Here is a 22,043-nt window from a genome sequence, read left to right as displayed (position 1 = left end):
TGTTGAGGTATGGGCAGAACTTTTTTATGTGCCCTTCTTCTTGGCAATTATAGCATCCTCCTGTAGTGGGGCCCCATGGTCTGAGTGCGCTAGGGGGTCCTCCTCCCTGGGACCCTCTTCCTCTCCCGGTGCCCCTACCCCGGTAGCAGTTGGGTTCCATGCTCAGGGCCAGCACATGTTCGCTCTCTTGCCTAGATTCTTTCCACTTTCTCTCATCCTGGGTGTTATAGACAGACTTGGCTATCGACAGAATCTCGCTTATACTTTTCCCTTCATAGCCAATTTGGAGGTTGAGAGCTGCCGACGTGGGGATCCAGGGCACAGTCCTTCAATGGCTGCACTCGTTTCTCTCTGGTCAGGGACAGAGGGTGGCGCTTGGGGGGGAATTGTCATCGCGCCACTCCTTGGTGTGTGGAGTACCTCAGGGTGCGATACTCTCCCTCATGCTTTTCAACATCTTTATGTGCCCCCTCGCCCAGCTTGTCCGGAGTTTTGGGCTGGGTTGCCATCAGTATGCCGATGACACCCAACTCTATCTGTTGATGGATGGCCATCCTGACTCGGCCCCAGACACACTGATGTTTGGAAGCTGTGGCTGGATGGTTACGTGGGAGCCGGTTGAAGCTAAATCCTTCAAAGACAGAGGTCCTGTGGCTAGGACGGGACGATATGGGATGGGGGGGGCAACTCCCATCTCTTGCAGGGGCGCAATTAGTGCCAGCACCGCCCGTTAAGAGTTTGGGTGTAATCTTCGTCACCTCCCTTTCCATGGAGGCGCAGATTGCAGCTATAACAAAGGCGGCATTTTTCCATCTCCACCAAGCTAAGCAGTTGGCTCCTTATCTCTCTTGCCCTGACCTAGCCACTGTGATCCACGTGACGGTCACCTCCAGACTGGATTATTGTAACTCGCTCTACGCGGGGCTGCCCTTGAGACTGACCCAGAAACTCCAGCAGGTGCAGAATGCTGCAGTGAGACTCCTTACGGGGTCTTCGCTGCGAGATCATATTCACCCGGTGCTATACCAGCTGCACTGGCTCCCGGTGGAGTACAGGATCAGGTTTAAGGTGCTGGTTTTAACCTTTAAAGCCCTATACGGCCTAGGACCCTCGTACCTATGGGACCGCCTCTCCTGGTATGCCCCACAGAGAAACTTACGGTCCTCAAATAAAAACATCTTAGGCTGGCCTCAACTAGAGCCAGGGCTTTTTCAGCTGTGGCTCCGATCTGGTGGAACACTCTGTCACAAGAGACTAGGGCCCTGCGGGACTTGACATCTTTCCGCAGGGCCTGCAAGACAGAGCTGTTCCACCAGGCCTTTGGCCAGGGCACAGCCTGACTCCCTCCCTCGGCAATCTTCGCGGAGCTCTGGCCCAATGGTTGCCAGTGGCTTTAATTAATTAATTAATTAATTAATTAATTAATTAATGATTTTAGAGTGTTGTTTGTGCTGTATTTTTGTACTGTTTTATTGTTGTTAGCCGACCTGAGCCCGGCTTCGGCTGGGGAGGGTGGGATATAAATAAAATTTATTATTATTATTGTCAGGGACTCAGCGGGAGCTCAGGGAGGGGAGGAGATGGAGAGCGAGGGGGAGCAATCCGAGGGCAGCGTAGGAGAAGATGACAGCAGCCCAAGAGATTCCATGAGCCTCTCCAGCGAATCGGAAGATTCACAGAAGGGGGCGCCGATGGCCAGGGCAAGGGGGGACCCAAGGGGGACACCCCAGAAGCAAGGGGCCAGCGGGGACTCCCAGAGCAGCAGTTGCAAATCAGGACCAGCTTCCCCACCAGAGCGTAGTGGGGGGGAGGAGTCCCAGATATCAGGGCCAACGTATTCACCGCCAGCGAGAGAAGATGAGTCAGGGTTGGCCATGCCTCCATCGGAGAGCGAGGGAACGGTCAAGAGGAAGGTTGTCGGCTGGGCGCGCGCGCCAAGTTCAAATGTACAGGCGAGCGGCACAGCAGGTAGCCCGGATAGGGAACCAGGTCCTAAAGCCCGCCGGAAGGAGGGGGAAGAATCAGGGGGGTCAGCATCAGAAGAGTCCAGAAAGGATGAAACCCCAGCGGGCAGGAGGGCCCAGAGGAGAAAGGAACTTAGGAAGAGGTGGAGCAAGGCGAGAGTCTTAAACTGGTGTGGAAGGGGCGGAGACTCAGACGGGACTTCGCCGGTCTAGGCTTTAAGACGTAGAGCTGCGCGCTGCGGCTTTGAAATGGAAACTAAAGCTCAATAAAGACTTTTGTACATAACAACAGTCTGGCGTTGGTCCTCTGTGAGCTGGGACCTAGAGGCAGCTCTGACAATTATTATTATTATTATTTCTACTATCTGGGTTGGCTTGATCTTTGAAGACGCCCTTTACAATGACTTCATGCTGGGAGTTCTCTGGGTCTATTCCTCCCCATGTTTTAATAGCGGATACAAACCTGGTATAATAGTCCGAGGGATGTTCGTTTGGTCCTTGTAGGACGGATTGGACTTTGGTCCAATTGACAATGCACTGACCAGCAGCTTTTATTCTGCCTAATATGGCCTTTTTGAACAAATTTAAACACCAGATCCCGTCAGTGGTGTTGTAGTCCCAAGTTGGCTCATTCCGTAAAACTTGGGTTGTGAGCGCTTCTGCCCCTGCGGGCCAGTTTGCCTGATAGTCTGGGAGTTCTAGCGCCTCTCCCGCTTTGGTTGGAATGTCTGCTTTCTCAGCTTCATTAAAGAGGGTGTTTAGAAGTACATGAACGTCTGGCCAGGTGGGTTTGTGGGTTGAGAAGATGGCACTAACTTGATGGTGGCACTTGTCTGGGTCATCTCTCAAGGAGGGCATTTGGTTCGACCATGTGACTAGGTCTGCAGTATAAAAGGGTTGGTGCGTGTATACCATCGGGGGGGGGTGTCCATTGGGCTCTAGAGGTGGGATTGGTAGAGCCCTTAAAGGCATCTGAACCACTGCTTGGCTAGAGGTTCCCAGTGGCTCTACTGGTTCTTCTAATTGAATGAGGTTCTCTGGCGCGGTGCCCTTTTTCGCCTTGGCTTGCTGGCGAGTGAGTATTTCGCTCCTCCTCCCCTTGATTCCATGTCGGTATCTGAGTCATTATTTGGGGCAGATGGTGTTACCCCTTGGTAATAGAAGGGAATCAGGGCTTGTTCGATAGAATCATCTGTGGGGTGTTCCTCGTAGGGGGAGCAAGGGCTGTTTTCCGGGCTTTAGCAGGGGCACCTGCAAAGAGGGGGCTCCATGAGGAGCCCAAAGTAATCCCCTAACAGCCTTGAAGGCGGTTAGGTATTCTAGCTGACGGGGCTTCTCTTCCATCAAGTGCTTTCTTAGATTGTTTAAACGGTCTTCATTAAAAGAACCCCCCGGAGGCCAGCGCAACTCAGGTTTCACGGAGGCTGTACCGGCGGACCAGGATTCTCTGTAGAGGTCCAACTTCTGTCTGGACAATACTTTATGGCCTGGTATTGACTTCCAGTAGGTTAAGACAAATTCAAGGAGAGGAGACAGGGTCCCTCTGGGACTGGGATGGCTTCTGTGAAGCCTTCCTCCCAGAGGAAGCCCGCTCATTTTTGGAAGCCTGGGTACCCATTTTCTTAGTTCACGCGTGTCTGGGATAAAGAGAGGAGAAAGAAAAGGGGTTGGTAAGGATTTCGGGTAACCTATACAGTGGGGTTTTTTTTTTTTGAGCCCTAGCTATCTGGTTTCCTCCCCAGACCCTCGGCACTCGTCCTTTCCTTTTTCTTATTCCTCACTCTGCCAAATGTTTCCTCACTCTGCCAAATCCTGTTTCCTCAGTCTGCCAAATCCTGCCCAGTTCCTCCCAGGCTATCCCTCCTTGCAACCTCCTACCTATCGTCACAAACTTGAGGAAAAGGGATGTAATGCAGTGTGGTGCCAGCTCAGGCGACCCCTGAATAGAGTTTTTGAACCGGAATACCCCCCTTGCTTTCAGAAGCGGGCTCACACACGATACACGTGTTATGTGGCACGACTGGTGCGGCTGCGGTAAGGATAGAAAGATAGTCCCTTCCAGCCCCCTGGGCGGCTGGCTGGAAGATCGAAAAAAGAGCTCCAACCCCTTGCTTTCAATGAGATGCCCGTTGCGGTGAGGTGGGTGTTTAAGCTGGTCCTCTCCGTCTTACTTCCGGGCTCTCGATTGGTGCAGCTGGCTGGAGTGTTTAAGACAAAGAGATAGAGCTCAGAACCCCCGTTTTGGGTCAAGCAGTGGTCCTCTGTCTCTCTCACTAACAGGACCAAGAGGAAGGTAAGAAAGAACGATAGATAAGAGGGCAGAGAATTAAGTTGCCAGGAGATTACCACCCCCCTTCCCACCAGTGCACTGGATTTTAACTTATACTCACGTGCCTTCAGCTGTGATCCTGGGGTCGTTGAATAAGCCGGCCGGATCTCTCTTTGCTCCCCGGCTGAACCCCTTGAGGCTGGTCGATTACCGCCCTGAAGATGGCCAGGGGTCCAGAGGGATCTTCCCAGGCAAAACGGCCCGGTGCCGGCTGAAGACTTCAGGGCTCCCGGTCAGCAACATGGGAGAACCGCAGCCCCACATTGGGCGCCAAACTGTTATGGAAAATCTAGGTGCGAGGCTGCTCTGCCACCTAACTCGTCGGACTGAGTCTGCGGGTCCCTGTGGAACAAAAGGAGCGCAGCCAGAGACCGGAGCAATTTAGAGAAGATCCACGTTTATTGCGCAGCAGGTTCAAGGTAAGATTGATGGGGTGTCGAGAACTTTTAAAACTTCCCACCATTACCCCAGATACAGTTCAAAAGCATCATCACTACATCATTGCTACATCATGATTACATCAGGAAAGGGGTGGGTTATACAGGATTAACATATGGGCAAAGGAGGGGTGAAACATGCAGAGCGGAGCATGTATTTGTCAGGGGTTCAGGAGCAGAGGCACAGGGAGGAGAGGAGATGGAGAGCGAGGGGGAGGAATCCGAAGGGAGCGTAGGAGAAGAGGACAGTGAACCGAGGGATTCCATGAGCCTCTCCAGCGAATCGGAAGATTCACAGAAGGGGGCGCCAGTGGCCAGGGGTAGGGGGTTCCCAAGGGGAACGTCCCAGGAGCAAGGGGGGAGCAGGGACTCCCAGAGCAGTAGTTGGAAATCAGGACCAGCTTCCCCACCAGAGCAGAGTGGGGGGGGGGAAGAGTCCCAAGGATCAGGGCCAGTGCATTCCCCACCAGGGAGAGAAGATAAGGCAGGGCTGACCACACCTCCATCGGAGAGTCAGACAATGGAGGGGAGGTCAGATCCGGCCAGTGTCCCGGAAGAGGGAAGCAGTGACAGAAGTAGTGTAACGGTCAGGAGGAAGGTCACTGGGTTGGCGCGAGAGGCAAGTTCAAATGTACAGGAGCGCGGGACAGCAGAGAGTGAGGATTGGGAACCGGTTCCTAAAGCCCGCCGGAGGGAAGGGGAGGAGCTAAGCGATCCAGCGTCGGAAGAGTCCAGAAAGGGCAATGCCCCAGCGGGCAGGAGGACCCAGAGGAGGAGAGAGCAGCGTAAAAGGTGGAGCAGGGCTAGGATCTTAAACTGGTGTCATAGGGAAGGAGACTCAGACGGTACTTCGCCGGTCTAGGCTTTAAGACGTAGAGCTGCGCGCTACGGCTTTGAAATGGAAACTAATCCTCAATAAAGACTTTTGTACATAACGACAGCCTAGCGTTGGTCCTCTGTGAGCTGGGACCTAGAGGCAGCTCTGACAGTATTGAAAGGCACATTTTATGCACCGATGATTAGAGAATAATAGGGTCTTAGTTTATATAGTCTAGGGGCGCAGGGAGAAAAGGGGCACTTTTATTTCAGGGCTTGAGTTTTGTGTGGTGCTTGGTGCGACACAATGGAGGGGTTGGAGGGTCTCTGCAGGGCAGAGTGCCCTCGAGGTCATCGCCTCGAACCCTCCACAGGCTTTATGGGAATGGGAATGGATTACAAACATGACCCCCCTTTCTGCTCCGTAACAGTTGATCAAAGAGTTCACAATGATGTGTGAACAACTGACCTGTCACTGGCCAGTTTAAAGGACCCTAAGAAGGGAGAGTTGAGTGGTGGCAGTGACTTGTGGTTGAGCATCCATGGCTGGCACTTAGAAGGCAGCCTGAGCAATCACCCTGGTCCCCTGGGCACAGGCTCCTTGACCATGCTGAGATGTTTTGCATTTCTATTTCAATGATCATGGATTTTTAAAATCTGCATCTTTACTAGTGATGGAAAGATGTGCTACTTTTGGTTCTTTCAGTTTCTCATTTTTCCAAACTTAAATTCAGTCCTCCACATTTCCACAGCAATTTGTCATTTTCTTTTTGGAAAATTCTTTTTGAAAAATTCATCAGAATGTTCACATTCATGTTTCCCAATAAACACATTTTTGTATGCAGTTTTGACTAATACTATACAGTTTTGCAAGCAATTTCCCCAAACACAAGGCACATTTGTGTATTACTTTCACAAATATATTCATTTTTATAAACATTTTTTCCTAATATTTGTTGTAAATGTTGGTTGGCTGGAGAACTGCATCACAAAGTTTGGATAGGTGTAAATTTTGGTTGCCTTGAAATGTGAGCTGAGCTGACTTTCTCCTTGATCTATACATATAAATTAGAACATGAAAATTGTTTGCAATTCTGTGTCCTCTTTTTTTGCGGGGGGATGTGTAAATAACCCCCCTAATGAAGAAAAAAAGTGGTACAGAAGTCAACATGAGGAACGTGCCCCTCTAGGCGCAAGATCCTTAAGTTGAAGGCTAAATCCCTGTTTATGCAACCAAATAGGAGACCAGTTCCATGTGCTGCATGCAGGTGGAGATGAGGACATAGGCAGAAGCTTTAACGTGGAAGTGCATGGAAACCTCTGCGTGGATCAGGGCCTGGCTTCAGCTCCTCTATAAGCTCCCTGGTCTGACTGGCTTCATTGCTGGAGCAACACCACCCGTCTAGCTCCACGCTCCAGCCTAGAATCATAGAATCATAGAGTTGGAAGAGACCACAAGGGCCATCGAGTCCAACCCCCTGCCAAGCAGGAAACACCATCAGAGCACTCCTGACATATGGTTGTCAAGCCTCTGCTTAAAGACCTCCAAAGAAGGAGACTCCACTACACTCCTTGGCAGCAAATTCCACTGTCGAACAGCTCTTACTGTCAGGAAGTTCTTCCTAATGTTTAGGTGGAATCTTTTTTTTTGTAATTTGGAACCATTGCTCCGTGTCCGCTTCTCTGGAGCAGCAGAAAACAACCTTTCGCCCTCCTCTATGTGACATCCTTTTATATATTTGAACATGGCTACGCAGGTGGCGCTTGGGACGCAGGTGGCGCTGTGGGTTAAAGCCTCAGCGCCTAGGGCTTGCCGATCGAAAGGTCGGCGGTTCGAATCCCTGCGGCGGGGTGCGCTCCCGCTGCTCGGTCCCAGCGCCTGCCAACCTAGCAGTTCGAAAGCACCTCTGGGTGCAAGTAGATAAATAGGGACCGCTTACCAGCGGGAAGGTAAACGGCGTTTCCGTGTGCGGCTCTGGCTCGCCAGAGCAGCGATGTCACGCTGGCCACGTGACCCGGAAGTGTCTCCGGACAGCGCTGGCCCCTGGCCTCTTAAGTGAGATGGGCGCACAACCCCAGAGTCTGTCAAGACTGGCCCGTACGGGCAGGGGTACCTTTACCTTTACCTATCATATCACCCCTTAACCTCCTCTTCTCCAGGCTAAACATGCCCAGCTCCCTTAGCCGTTCCTCATAAGGCATCGTTTCCAGGCCTTTGACCATTTTGGTTGCCCTCCTCTGGACACGTTCCAGTTTGTCAGTGTCCTTCTTGAACTGTGGTGCCCAGAACTGGACACAGTACTCCAGGTGAGGTCCGACCAGAGCAGAATACAGTGGCACTATTACTTCCCTTGATCTAGATGCTATACTCCTATTGATGCAGCCCAGAATTGCATTGGCTTTTTTAGCTGCCGCGTCACACTGTTGGCTCATGTCAAGTTTGTGGTCAACCAAGACTCCTAGATCCTTTTCACATGTACTGTTCTCAAGCCAGGTGTCACCCATCTTGTATTTGTGCCTCTCATTTTTTTTGCCCAAGTGCAATACTTTACATTTCTCCCTGTTAAAATTCATCTTGTTTGTTTTGGCCCAGTTCTCTAATCTGTCAAGGTCGTTTTGAAGTGTGATCCTGTCCTCTGGGGTGTTAGCCACCCCTCCCAGTTTGGTGTCATCTGCAAATTTGATCAGGATGCCCTTGAGTCCATCATCCAAGTCGTTGATAAAGATGTTGAATAAGACCGGGCCCAAGACAGAACCCTGTGGCACCCCACTAGTCACTCTTCTCCAGGATGAAGAGGAACCATTGATGAGCACCCTTTGGGTTCGGTCAGTCAGCCAGTTACAAATCCACTGAGTGGTAGCATAATCAAGTCTGCATTTTACCAGCTTCTTTACAAGAATATCATGGGGCACCTTGTCAAATGCCTTGCTGAAATCAAGGTAGGCTACATCCACTGCGTTCCCTTCATCTACCAGGCTTGTAATTCTGTCAAAAAACGAGATCAGGTTAGTCTGACATGACTTATTTTTCAGAAATCCATGCTGACTATTGGTGATCACAACATTCCTTTCTAGGTGTTCACAGACTGTTTGCTTAATGATCTGCTCCAGAATCTTCCCTGGTATTGATGTCAGACTGACTGGGCGGTAATTATTTGGGTCCTCTCTTTTCCCCTTTTTGAAAATAGGGACAACATTTGCCCTCCTCCAGTCTGCCGGGACTTCGCCTGTTCTCCAGGAATTCTCAAAGATGACTGCCAGTGGTTCTGAGATCACATCTGCCAGTTCTTTTAATACTCTTGGATGCAGTTCATCTAAACTAGCCAAGTATTCTTGTACTATCTCCTTAGTTATTCTGGGCTGTGTTTCCTCTGCTGAATCATTTGCTCCAAATTCTTCAGGTCGGGCATTGTTTTCTTTATTGGAGAAGACTGAGGCAAAGAAGGCATTGAGGAGTTCAGCCCTTTCTGTGTCCCCTGTTTGCATTTCACCATCTTCTCCTCTGAGTGACCCCACTGTTTCTTTGTTCTTCCTTTTGCTACGAACATACCCATAAAAGCCTTTTTTGTTGCTTTTAACCTCTCTAGCAAGCCTGAGTTCATTCTGTGCTTTAGCTTTTCTGACTTTGTGTCTACACGTGCTGGCTATTTGTTTGAATTCCTCTTTGGTGGTTTCCCCCTTTTCCATTTTTTGTACACATCCTTTTTTAATCTTAACTCAGTTAAAAGTTCTTTAGATAGCCACCCTGGCTTTTTTAGGCACCTTCCATGTTTCCGTCTCATTGGTATTGCCTGAAATTGTGCTTTTACTATCTCCCTCTTAACAAACTCCCAGCCATCATGAACTCCCTTTCCTTCTAGTATTACTGTCCATGGGATCTCACCCAGCACTTCCCTAAGTTTTATGAAGTCGGCTTTCTTAAAGTCAAGAAATTGAGTCCTAGTATGCTTGGCTGCTCCTTTCCGCCGTATAGTAAACTTCAGAAGAGCATGATCACTCGCGCCTAATGATCCTTCCACTTCTATCCCACTAACCAGGTCATCAACACTGGTTAGGACCAGATCTAAAATGGCTGTTCCTCTTGTTGCTTCTCCCACTTTCTGGACAACGAAGTTGTCTGCAAGGCCAGTGAGGAATCTGTTTGACCTTATGCTCTTGGCTGAGTTTGACATCCAGCAAATATCCGGGTAATTGAAGTCCCCCATTACTACTATCTCCCTTCCTTTTGCATGCTTGGCCATCTGTTCCAGGAAGGCATCATCTATGTCCTCCGTTTGGGTTGGGGATCTATAGTAAACTCCCACAATGAGGTCCCTGTTATTCTTCTCTCCCTTAATTTTGACCCAAATGCTCTCACTTTGGCTTTGAGGTTCTAAATCTTGGATCTCTTCACAGGTATACACATCCCTGACATATAACGCCACTCCTCCTCCTTTCTTGTCTGGTCTGTTTCTCTGAAATAGATTGTATCCCTCCATTATTACATTCCAGTCATGGGACTTATCCCACCAGGTTTCAGTGATGCCTATTATGTCATATTTAGTTTGCTGTACCAAGAGCTCAAGCTCATCTTGTTTATTTCCCATGCTTTGCGCATTAGTGTACAGACATTGAAGTCCATTAATCATTCCCCCGTGTCTCTTATTTAAGGATTTTTTCCTCCCACCACTAGGTCTGCATGCTGTTTGCTCCATTTGGTCTATGACATTTGGATGATCATCTTCATCAACTGATAGACTCCTACCTTCAGGAGCACTGTCTCCCTCCCCCACATTAGTCAGTTTAAAGCCCTCCTGATGAGGTTTCTGAGATTTTTGGCGAAAACATTCCTCCCAACCGTTGTGAGGTGCAGCCCATCGCTTGCCAGAAGTCCGTCTTCAAGAAACTTCAGTCCGTGATCCAAGAATCCAAACTGTTCCTGTTTACACCATTTGCGAAGCCAGCTGTTCACTTCCACTATTTTTCTCTCTCTCCCTGGGCCACGTCATTCAACTGGGAGGACAGATGAGATGACAATTTGTGCATTTAATTGCTTCAATTTCCTGCCCAGAGCCTCATAGTCTCTTTTGATCTTCTGGAGGCTATTGCTTGCAGTGTCATTGGTTCCCACATGAACCAAGAGGAAGGGGTATTTGTCAGTGGGTTTTATGATTCCTTGCAGTCGTTCAGTTACATCTTGGATCTTAGCCCCGGGGAGACAGCACACTTCCCGATACATCTTGTCAGGCCCACAGATCACTGCTTCTGTTCCCCTCAGTAGGCAATCCCCTATCACCACTACACGCCTCCTCTTAGGTTTGGTCGGGGTTCTTCCGTGAGCTGTCCGTTCCAAGGTCGCCTGCACATTCCCTGAGGACTGACTTTGCTGCTCGTCTTCGTATACCTGATCGACTGTAATGAGGGAGAGATCCTCAAATGGAGTCTGCTCTTCATCTTCCATGCTAGGGGAGAGGACCTCAAAGCGATTGTGTATTTCTAAACAATCAGAGTGAACCCTGGGCTTCCTACTTCTTTGAGTCACGTTTCTCCATATATCTGGCTCCTGTGTTGGTGAACTAGCCTCCTTCTCAGGGGAGTCCCCTGTCTCCTCCTTGGTGGAGACGGTGTGTTCTGTTGCTTCCAAGAAGAGCTCCAGCTCTCTAATTCTTTGGAGCGTAGCTACACGTTCCTCCAGTTGCTGGACTTTGTCTTCTAAGAGGGCAATCAACATGCAATTGCTGCAGGTAAAGCTGCCTGCAACCTTTGCCAAGATGGCAAACATTGTGCAGGAACCGCAGCCGACTGCAGCTGTTCCCTCACTCTCCATCTTGAGAACGTGTCATTGGGGGGGGCTACAGCGGTCCTCCATCATAAGAAGCGTGCAGAGAGGACAAATAACTCCCCCCAAAAAAACCCTAGGTCTCCCTCAACAAACGATTGAGACTAGCTCCCCTAAATCTAAGAGATGGATCAAACTGCCCTGCAAGCTGTGATAAGCTCCTCCCACAGCTAATCACCTGCCTCAACAGAAACCCTGCCCCCTCTGACCTACTAGGACAGTAGCTGCCATTAAGAGCCCAGTGGTTTGAACTTGTTCCAGTAAGGACTGTTGGAGTCAAGGAGCCTGCTGCTCCTGCTTGCATTGTTTGCCAGCCCCACCTACCCTGCACCCTTGCCAAACTCCCCACCCCGCTTGCCAACCCCCAATTTGCACTTCACCTAATGCCCCCATCCATAGCTACGGGGGGCTAGCTGGTTTTTTGTTTTCTTTTTTGCCCCAGAGGAACACCATTGAGGCTCCCAACCTGTGTGTACGCAAATGTTTGTGGAGGGGGCGCCAAACTGGGTTTTTGACCCAGGTGAAATGAAGCATGGTTTCACCCCTGCCCCCATCTCCTCATGCCTCCTTTAATGCCCCATATCCCTGTTGGAATATTCTAGAAAGAATAGAAAGAACTTGGTCTTAAACAGGTTGCTAGGCAATAGAAAAATCTACCCAGCAACAGGAGCCTTTATAAAGGGAATGTGATCAATAAGGGTCAGAGTGTCAAGTGTCAGTATGTAAATGAACATGAGTCAGCATTAGGTCTCTGGCTGGATGGCTGGAAGAGGAAAGGATTACGTATGTTATTTTATATTTGTATTTGACCAGTGTAATTTGTTGTAAATAATAAAGATACTCAATTAAAACAAAACTCTGTTGCAAGTCTATTAAAAGAAGAAAACCCAAGAGTAGATGCTGCACACACATCAACAATCCCCACAGCTCCTTCAAGTCCCCCATATGTTCACAGTTCCTCTCTCTCTTTCCCTGCATTGTTCAAAAGTCTGCTGTTGTTTAAAAATTGCCTTCTTTTTAGCTCCCCTGCCCTGAGTTCATGCAAATCCAGGACTGTGATGCAAATCCTTCCACAGATGAAAGACTTATGTTTTTATGCATAAAGGAGGACATATTTAAACTATCATGGTTCTCCCCCTCCAAAAAAAGAATGAAAGGAATCTGAGGAATTGTGGTTTGGAATTGTAGGGTTTGAGGTTTGTTTTGCCTTGTTTAGCTAGAGATTGCTAGTCCTGAGAAAAGGGGACTGACCATTTCAGACAGTTTGTCGGGTCAGCATGTGGGTGGCTCTTTCCCTTCTTGTCTTTTTTTCATCATGTCATAAGACTTAACCCAGTGAGAGACCTTGCTCCTTGCTCCATTGCCTTTCTATCCAGCTTCCAAGTTGCATATGTAGGACCTGGTTTCCTGCCAGCTTGTGGGTTCTGCAACTTATCAGTCTGAAGCTTTGCAGACTGGCTCATTCTGCAATTTGACTCTCTATTGATCCTTTTTGGGAAACATGAAGTTGAAGTGATTATCCCAGGGGATAAACGATTTCCTTGGAAATATATTCACCCAGTTGGTTTTGTGGGGGTGTGGCTGGGTGGCTGTAGCCCCATTCTTTCCAGGATTGGCTGCTCCTTGCAGGAGGCCTTCCGGGCAGTCCCACAAAGAGTCTTTCCAAAGGGGAGAGCAGTGGGCAGAGCTGGAGGCAGGGGAGTGGGCTCTTATTTTGTAGGTGCCCTTTCAAAGCCACCAGCAAATGCTGTGCTGCATTTCAGCGCATGGAAATATGACTCCTGCAGGGCAAAATCGAAGGCAACGCTCAGAGGTGAAATGAAATCTAATTGCTACCATCAGTTTAATTCTGCTCTCTGTCTCGTTTATGAATGGCTGCCATCAAATTGCAGCTAATTACCGCAAGCACTTTGTACGTGAATAGCCATTCATTTTCAGACCTGATTCGTTTCCTTCTCTCCCCCTCTCTTTAAAAAAAGTCTGCCTCATGAACTTGCTTTGGTTTTCTTTTCCTCTGGCTACCGTGCTCTATTTCTTTGGCCACTCTTAACGGAAACACAGCCCACCCAGGATACATCAGCACTACAGACTTGATCCCCTTAGCCACATAGGCCCATGTGCAGAACTGGCCTTGTTACAGGGGACACTTAAAACATGTACAGTGGTACCTCGGTTTAAGAACAGCCCTGTTTACGAACTATTTGGTTTACAAAACCAGAAGTAGTGTCTCAGTTTGCAAACTTTACCTTGGTCTAAGAACGGAATCTGAACAGTGGAAGGGCCCTGGGCGGCGGAAGGCCTCATTAGGGAAAGTGACCCTTGGTTCAAGAACGGTTTCAGTTTAAGAACAGACTTCCAGAATGGATTAAATTTGTAAACTGAGGTACCACTGTACTGCTGTGAGTAATCGATTTCTTAGTGTGGCAGCACCCACCCTAGGGAACTCCCTGCCTCTTGACACCAGGCAGGCATCTTCACTGTGCTCTTCAGCACCTGCTAAAAGCAGTTTTGTTTCAACAAGCTTACATGGATATGTAGAATGCTGACATGTGTTTTTAATCTGTTGTTGGTTTATATTTGATCTTAAATATGATTTGAATGTTTTCAGTAGCTGTTCTTAACTGTTATTGATTTTGCTGTTTTATTCTTTTTGCAAACCACTCTGACATTTTTTCTTCTTACAATTGGGTGGTGTATATATAAATGATATGAAATAAATAGAATCATAGAATTGTAGAGTTGGAAAGGACCCCGAGGGTCATCCAGTCCAACCCCCACCAATGCAGGAATCTCGGCTAAAGCATCCATGGCAGGTGGCCATCATCCAACATCATGAACAACTCTCACTGTCAGAAAGTTCTTCCTGATGTTTAGTCAGAATCTCCTTTCTTGAAACCTGAAGCCATTGTTTTGAGTCCTACCCTCAGGAGCAGTAGAAAACAAGCTTGTTCCCTTCTTCCATGTGACACCCTTGAGATATTTGAAGATGGCTATCATATGTGAATTATATCAATATCATATTGTAAATTACAAATAAATAATTTGTCATTCACAAATCACAGAATTCACAAATTTAAGCATTAAAAGTGAGCCAGAAGGAGTTGTCATGGAAAACAAAGGCTTCCTGAGCATAAGCCCCTTCCTCTCCTTTCTGTTCAGTTGGCAGGAAGCAGTTCATGCAGTTTGAGTGGGCCAACAAGGCAGCGGAAGTCCTTGGCTGCGATTTTGAGGAGCTCACAACAGCCGTCTTCAAGCACCACCTCCAGAGGATTATTGAGCAGGTCACGTCTGGAGCCGGAGGACAGCTCAGCCAGGACCAAGGCTGGTCGGATGGTAAGGGCCTTTCCTCATGCAAAGTTAGCAGGGGAAAGAGAGGCTCCGTTTTGACAATTCCCCTCCCTCCATCAACCTTGGGTTGAATATGCATGTTTGAATCCATCTTGGGAACAACTCAAACAGGTACAGATAGATTCCCTCCCTACCCTTGGCCCATCTAGTGCAGCATCCTGTTTTCACAGTGGCCAGTCCACAAGCAGGACATGAGTACAGTAGCAGCACTCTCCCTGCTCATGATTCCCTTACTGGAAGCAACGCACTGTCTCTGTGGCTAGGTGTTGATGGTAAACTTATTTTCCATGAACTTGTCTAAACCACTTTCAAAGCTACCCAAGTTGGTGGCATCACTGTATCTTGTGGCAGTGAATCCCAAGGGTTAGCTATGTGCTCTGTAAAGAAGTGTTTCTGTTCTGAATCTCCCACCATTTAGCTTCACAGGATGACTCCTTTGGGTTCTGCTATTCAGAGAGAACAAGAAAAACTTTTTTTCTCCACTCTTTCTGCACAAGACATTGTTTGATACTCCCTGGGTTTTAGTTTTATGAGAGAGAAAAGCTTCTCTTTCACCGCACCATGCATAACATTATTAACCTCTGACCTGTACCCTCTTGCTCTCCTTTTCTTTAGAATAAAAATACCCAGTTGGTGTACCCTTTCTTTATAAGAGAGTTTATCATTTTGCTTGCCCTTTTCTGAACCTTTTTCAACTTTGCAATGTCCTTTTTGAGGTGAGGCAGCCAGAGTTGCACACAATATTTCAAGTGTGTTCACACCATAGATTTGTATAACAGCATTATAGTAAAAGCAGTTTTGCCCTTAATCCCTTTGCATAGCATGGAATTCACCTTGTAACAGGGACCTGTGAAGCTGCACTGCTCACCCGACCTCAGTATTGTCAGTGTAGTAAACAGAAAGAGGCAGCTGAGGCTCACAGAGGCCATTCTCAGCTCTACTGCCAAAAAGGTCCTCCTTAGAGATTCCAAGCCCTGAACCATGAGCAGATTCCCCACACTGAAGTCTAAGGAAGGGCTATGGCTCAGGGACAGAGCACTTGCTTAGCACATGAAAGGTGCTAGGGTCAATCTGTTGGGGTTCAGAACTTACTGGGTTAATGTTTGTTCTGAGGTGTGCCTCCCATTCTGACGTTTGAAAGGAGGGAGGAGCTCTACTTGTTGTTCTCTCTGTGTCTCTGAGAGAGGACGCCATGAATGCTAGCAGTCCAGGAGAATTTGGGAAACGCTGAGCTGTAAATATTTGCTGCAATAAAGAACTGATGAATTTGGACATACACAGTGCTTGGTGTGTTTGGATCTGAAGCAGACTGCAACGGTTTTGATCCGCTGTGTTTTTACTCTGCAAGGCGAAACCGGAGCCCTGAAGAAGGTCTGAGAGCAGCGTGGCTGGGAAGCGTGCCGGACCACTGGGGCTAATTTGGGCCATAAAGCAATTAGCTGGCCAGTGCAATTAAGATCTTATCAGATCTTCACACAATCCCTGCCAGCTTCACCAGATAGGATTGGGAAATACCTCTGTGCCTGGTGAGCCAATGATCTGGCTCAGTACAGGCAGCTTCCTGTGTTCCTATGGAGAATGATGGCCCACCAAATCCAATGCAGTCTGCTTTGGTTGACAGCAGTGCTGTTTTTTTCCGAAAAAGAGGTGCCAGAACTCAACATGAATGTCTCCCTTGTTCTCTTATAATGGTAATGGCACCCACCGGAGAGGTGCTGGAATTAAGTTCTGGCCGAAAATAAGCCCTGGTTGACAGTAGCTGTCCTATGCCTGAGCTTAGGCCTGCTGACCAAGCACATTTCTTACCTGGAAGTTGCACCTGAGACCTTCTGTATGCAAAGCCAAGTGCTCTTTCACTGAGGTCTGGGTTCTTTCTGCGTATCACTTCTCTCTCTGCCTCTCTGTCACACTCCTTATTGTTCTGCCTCTCTTAATTGTGGCACTCATGCAATGATTAGGTAAGTGTGGACACATTTGCAGGCAGTGATGCAGGAGGAGAGGAAGTGCTCACAACCCCGTATCCAAGGACCACTCCCCCCTCCCTACTAACTAGCACTCTGTGGGCCACAGCATGCAAAGCCACCTTGTCAGAGGCAAATTGCCTTCAAATTTTTGACTACAACAGGGGCAATCAGAGGTAACATATTTTTTTTTTGCACTTGAACACAAAACAATGAGATTGGTTATTTAAAAATAAAACCCTTTTGATTTTCAGCTCTTTAAAAAAAGGTAGCTAAGCGCAGCTGGCTTTCCAAACAGCTCTTTGAATTGTAAATCTGCCAGGTATTTGAAAGCAGGAAAAGCGGGTTGGAGAAGGAAGGCGTAACCAAGATATTAGCTGCCTACTGAGATCTGGGACAGGCAACAAGCTGTTTGCGGCCAGCTTTCTTGCTGTTTTTTGCCTTGACAACGCCCCCCCCCTCTGCTTTTCTGTAACTCTTTTCATCTACTGCCTCCCGCCCCCCCACTGCTACCTGCTTTTGTGCACTAAGTAACAACCAGTATTTATTCGTGGCTGAAATTTGCCAAGGAATGGACCTGAAAACAATTTAGAAAAGATGCCAGCTGTAGTTGGTTTCCTTAGCAACGGGCTCAGGTTCTAAGCATGTAAAACCCTCAAAGAGGCACCTGCTGCCCCTTCTTCCTTCCTTAAACTCTCCTCCAATCAATATTTCAAAGTCCCCTACCCCAATTCAGGTTTTTTGCAACAGGAAAAGATCTGCCCTCCCAAGAAGAACAAGAGCTGAACCCTGCAGCTGTTGGCAACATTTAAGATCTCTCAGTGCATCTAACTAACATTCAGATCAGTTTGGAAAAGGGACAACTGCAAAAGGACATGACAGAAGTTTATAAAATTATGCACAGGATGGAAAATGGAATATATGTATTTATAGAGTGAGCAATTTTTATCTCTCTCCCATTATACTAGAATCGGGAAGGAGGTAGTCACTAAATTAAATGGATTCAGAATGGAGGAAAGTCATTCTGCACACAGATAATGTTTGAAACTGTTTTTCCAAATGCAAACAAGTTTTTGTTCATAATGGATCTTTGATAAACAAACAACTTAGTGGAAGAAGACTGAACTTTATTGAACAAAATAGGCTTCTATACCCACATACAACAGTGCAAAACCTCCCCAAACAGACACAGTCAATGAACCCCCTTCTCATTTAACACACACACACAAATAATCAATCCCCAACAAACATTTACCCAAGCAACCAACACATAGTACCAGACCACTAACCCAAATCCCTCCTTAGGCCTAAGAAACAACAGCAGAGTGGCTCTTCTGTCTGGTTTGCAATGCAGCAACCTTGACCCACATCCAGGCACACTGCATTTAGGTTCAAGCCCTGTTATTTATACCCAGCCCAGATAGGCAAGGCTTAATGCCTCAACCGCCTCCACCTATACTGATTAGTGTCATGTCTACATCCTCCCAGTCCCATGATCTGGGTAATCAAGCCCCAACTGGGCCCTCTTCAAGGGTAGAAGTGCTCCTGCAAGGACTTAAAACGGCCTTAAATGAAGGGTTAATTGTGCAAGGCCACCAAGCCTCCTCATCCATTTTCTGTGTTTCCACTACAGGAACTCAGTGCCACAAGATGGATATGGACTTACATGGCTTTAAAACAAGCTGGGGGAGGTATGGGCCAATGGCAGTGGGCTGGGCTATTCCCTTCAAGCCTCTACCTGTCCATCATGATTTGGATTTTTAATTTTGATAGTTTGTGTCCCATGCTGATTCCCTGTTGAAAAGTTCCAATGTGATGCTGGTGGTTTGGGTGCAGGTTGTATTGGAGACTGTGTGCCCCTCTCCTCGTTAGAATACGTCATGCATCTGATGGAGTGGCCTCCTGCATTACAGGGAGGAGTTGGACTAGTCCCTTCCAACGCTACAGTTCTATGAGTCATGCCTTCCAGACATTTTGGATGACAGCTGCCATCAGTTGCAACATCAGACAACCCTGCTGGCTGGTGTCCTCAGGAGCTGTCACTCAAACATTTGGAGGGCACCAGGTTGGTGAAGACTGGCTTATGCCATAACAAATGGTTAGTTTTCTTCAGGTGCAACAAACCTTTTGCTGTTTTTTTCCTGCAACAGACATACACAGCAGTTGCCCTGGTTGGAAATTGCTTCTGGTTTGATCGCAAAGCTCTGAACTAACAGCATGTGGGGAGGACTGCTGAGCAGCCATGCCCAAAGGCACTGTCAGGAAAATTAAGCAATCTTTGTCTCTCTCCTTCAGGTCCCAAGATGACAAGTGTGGAGTGCGTGGAAGGGATGGCTGCGGGGCTCTATGAGGAGCTGTTTGCAGCTGTTGTGTCGCTCATCAACAGGTATGTTTGTCTTTGAATGCTGCAAACTCACTTTTGGAAAAGTAGGCCTTTCCTTGGCTAGATCACAAAGATGTGATGAGCTATAGGAAGAGCTGAGGGGTTGTTGCATCTTTCTGGGTTTTCCACTGCCCATGACACCTACATTTTAAAAAAGACTTCAGTTGAAACTTGGAGAATAAATGAGAGGCGGGTGTTTGGTATGGAGGGAATGCCATTTGTGAAGGATGCTTGCAGCGGAAGAAAGATGTGAAAGGGCCATAGCTCTGGGGCAGAACACCCACCTGGCATGCAGAAGGTCCCAGGTTCCATCTGTGACAGCATCTCCAGGGAGGACTGGGGAAGTCCCCTGTCTGATACTCTGGGAGCCACTGCCAGTCAGAGTAGACAACACTGAGCAAGGGGGACCGATGGTCTGACTCTGTCTAAGGCAACTTCCTGGGTTCCTATGTGATCCTCCATCAGGGTGAGTGTCTTTAAATCATCTGTCGCTTTTGCTGTCCAAACATGTTGGAGAGAATATGTAGCATCTTAGTCTGGTTTTCTTGGATGTTGAACATAGAGAGCTAGGGAGACATCAGGGAAGAGCGGTGCCTTTTTATATGTGAAGTTTCATTTGCCTTCGAGATTCTCCTCCTCCTGCATGAGAACATAGTTCCACAATAGCTTTTAAATATGGTTTTCTGTACAGTTGTTGTCAATGTTAATGAATGGTGGTATTTAAATGTTTTTTAAATAAATAAGAAGATCATGTGTGTGCCTCAGCCATCAAGTAGCTTTTAGCTCCACTAATGCTGACATCACTTTGTCCTCAGTTCTCCTCTTTGCAATCTAGATTCTTCTTGCACAGAAATCCCAAGGAGAATGTGGGGAGCTCTCAAGCACCCGGCAGGCCCGCAATCTAATTTTGGAAGCAAGTTCCATCTTTAAGGTGCAACTACAGAGCTCATTGGCCCCTTGAAGCACCTGAAATTCCCAGCATGTTGGGCCTCTTGGTTGGTGGGCCTTGGAGTCAGGCTTCCTGGGATGGACCTTTCCCAATTAGTGCTCATTTCCACACATAGGTTCAGCCTCTTTCCCATTCAGCAGTTGGGTTAGTTCCTGCCATGTCCTTGCTTCCATTAAGTGGGACACCCTGTTGTTATCTGCATAGGTGTAAAGATGCATTTGTTTGTTTTGTTGTTGGTCTTTTTATTTTAAAAAAGAGAGCATGTGGAGTGAAAACTGTGGTGTGCTGAGAGCAACACTTGTTTACTTATTAATAATGGATGTGACTTTGCAGGAATGACACGAAGGTTACCAGCATGTTGAGATTAATGTGCCCACTTGAGGGAGTCAAATAACAAGCTTCATATGGGGCAGGCGGGGGGACACAGGGAGGCTTGCTTCCTAATAAAAAGGCTTCATTAGACTGGATCCAAAGGTCAGGAGGGAGAGGCCTTGGTTGCCTCTTCTGTCCCAACAAGGTGGTGGTTGTAGTAATTACTAGATGTGCTGTCAATCTGCTGCTGTTGTTGCTGGGCTGGGGGTGGCTTTTCCTTGTGGCTTCACAGCTGCAGAAAATGCTGCTTAAAGCTTCATTGGGACCAGGCTTGGAAAGTGCTAGCAAATCCTCTTCCAAAATGCCACACCAGCCATTGATGTAGAGAGCACACCTCCTTGTGCAAAAATGCCATGTACCTAAGGAGTACGGCTTGCAAAAACTGTGTACATTGGCTAAAATTGCATACAAAAATGTTTGTGTTAGGAGCAATGCACCTAAAATGCTGGTGAGCATTTTTCAAAAAGAAAAAAAAAACATAAATGCAAAAATGTGGACTAAATTTAGGGTCCAGGGGGAAGAGGGAAACCAAAACGGATAGATTCATCCTTCCTGTAAGGATATCAGGGGGTTAAAAAGGTAAAGGTAAAGGTACCCCTGCCCGTACGGGCCAGTCTTGACAGACTCTGGGGTTGTGCGCCCATCTCACTTAAGAGGCCAGGGGCCAGCGCTGTCCGGAGACACTTCCGGGTCACGTGGCCAGCGTGACATCGCTGCTCTGGCCAGAGCCAGAGCCAGAGCTGCACACGGAAACGCCGTTTACCTTCCCGCTGGTAAGCGGTTCCTATTTATCTACTTGCACCCGGAGGTGCTTTCGAACTGCTAGGTTGGCAGGCGCTGGGACCGCAGGGATTCGAACCGCCGACCTTTCGATCGGCAAGCCCTAGGCGGTGAGGCTTTAACCCACAGCGCCACCTGCGTCCCTATCAGGGGGTTACTCGAGAGCAATTAGGCAAATGCCTCCTTGGTAGGCTGTAAAGCCTCATTATTAGTGCCAAAAAACCTTCACCATGCAGAGTGCCACTATACCGTGGTTCGCTCATTCACTGGCAGAATCTGAGAGTGAGCGGTCCTTAAACCTTCCTCAGCAGAGTCTTGACGCCCAGTCTGCGCTTGCTGTCTCTGTGTGAAAGCCTACTGCGCAAGGAGGGCGTGGGTAACAGAGGACCTCTCTCCTCCCCGCTTTGCTCAGGCAAGGTGTCCTGGCACCGCTTCCAAGCCCTGAAGCTCCTCTCCACTGGAGGCGTGGTTACTCTCCTCCGCTGAAGAGGTGCTGCTTCCCACGATCTTTGGGGGCTCTCTGTAATCCATCCGGCTTTTCCCCTCTCGCCCCTGAGCCGATGGCAGTTCCCTGACACTTCCCTAGTTACATAGTTCTTAGATCAGAGAGATTTTCTTCTGCCTTCAAATCTTAGAGGGTTTATTCTCTGTCTTAGCACTCATCTTTGGGAGAATGTGGTATTTATGGCAACTTCTCTCTTGAATATCACCTTCACTGTGTGCTGCGCATGCATGCATTCTTCCTTTCCCAAATGCAAAAGAATCATCTTGGCCTTTTAAGTGACCCAAGTGGAAATGCAGCCTGTCATAACAACGTAAGAAGAGAGTCCTGTAGCTGGACCAGGCCAATGGGGACCCATCGAGTCCAGCATCCTCTCTTCACGGT

At 48.0% G+C, this 22,043-nt stretch overlaps 1 protein-coding gene across 1 annotated transcript in view; it reads left to right on the top strand.

Moving 5' to 3' along the window:
- The window catches only part of MYO18B (myosin XVIIIB), a 303,099-nt gene that overhangs the window by 82,645 nt on the left and 198,411 nt on the right, over positions 1–22,043 (top strand). Inside the window, exons 14-15 of the mRNA XM_079957728.1 lie at positions 14,524–14,697; positions 18,969–19,059. Of these exons, the coding sequence (XP_079813854.1) occupies positions 14,524–14,697; positions 18,969–19,059 (265 nt within the window). The remainder of the gene's footprint in view (positions 1–14,523; positions 14,698–18,968; positions 19,060–22,043) is intronic.

Source organism: Podarcis cretensis (genome assembly GCF_951804945.1).
Source record: "Podarcis cretensis genome assembly, chromosome: 16".
In the NCBI taxonomy this organism is placed as follows: Eukaryota; Metazoa; Chordata; class Lepidosauria; order Squamata; family Lacertidae; genus Podarcis; species Podarcis cretensis.
Note: the sequence above shows the minus strand (reverse complement) of the source record. Positions and strands in the feature narration are given on the sequence as shown.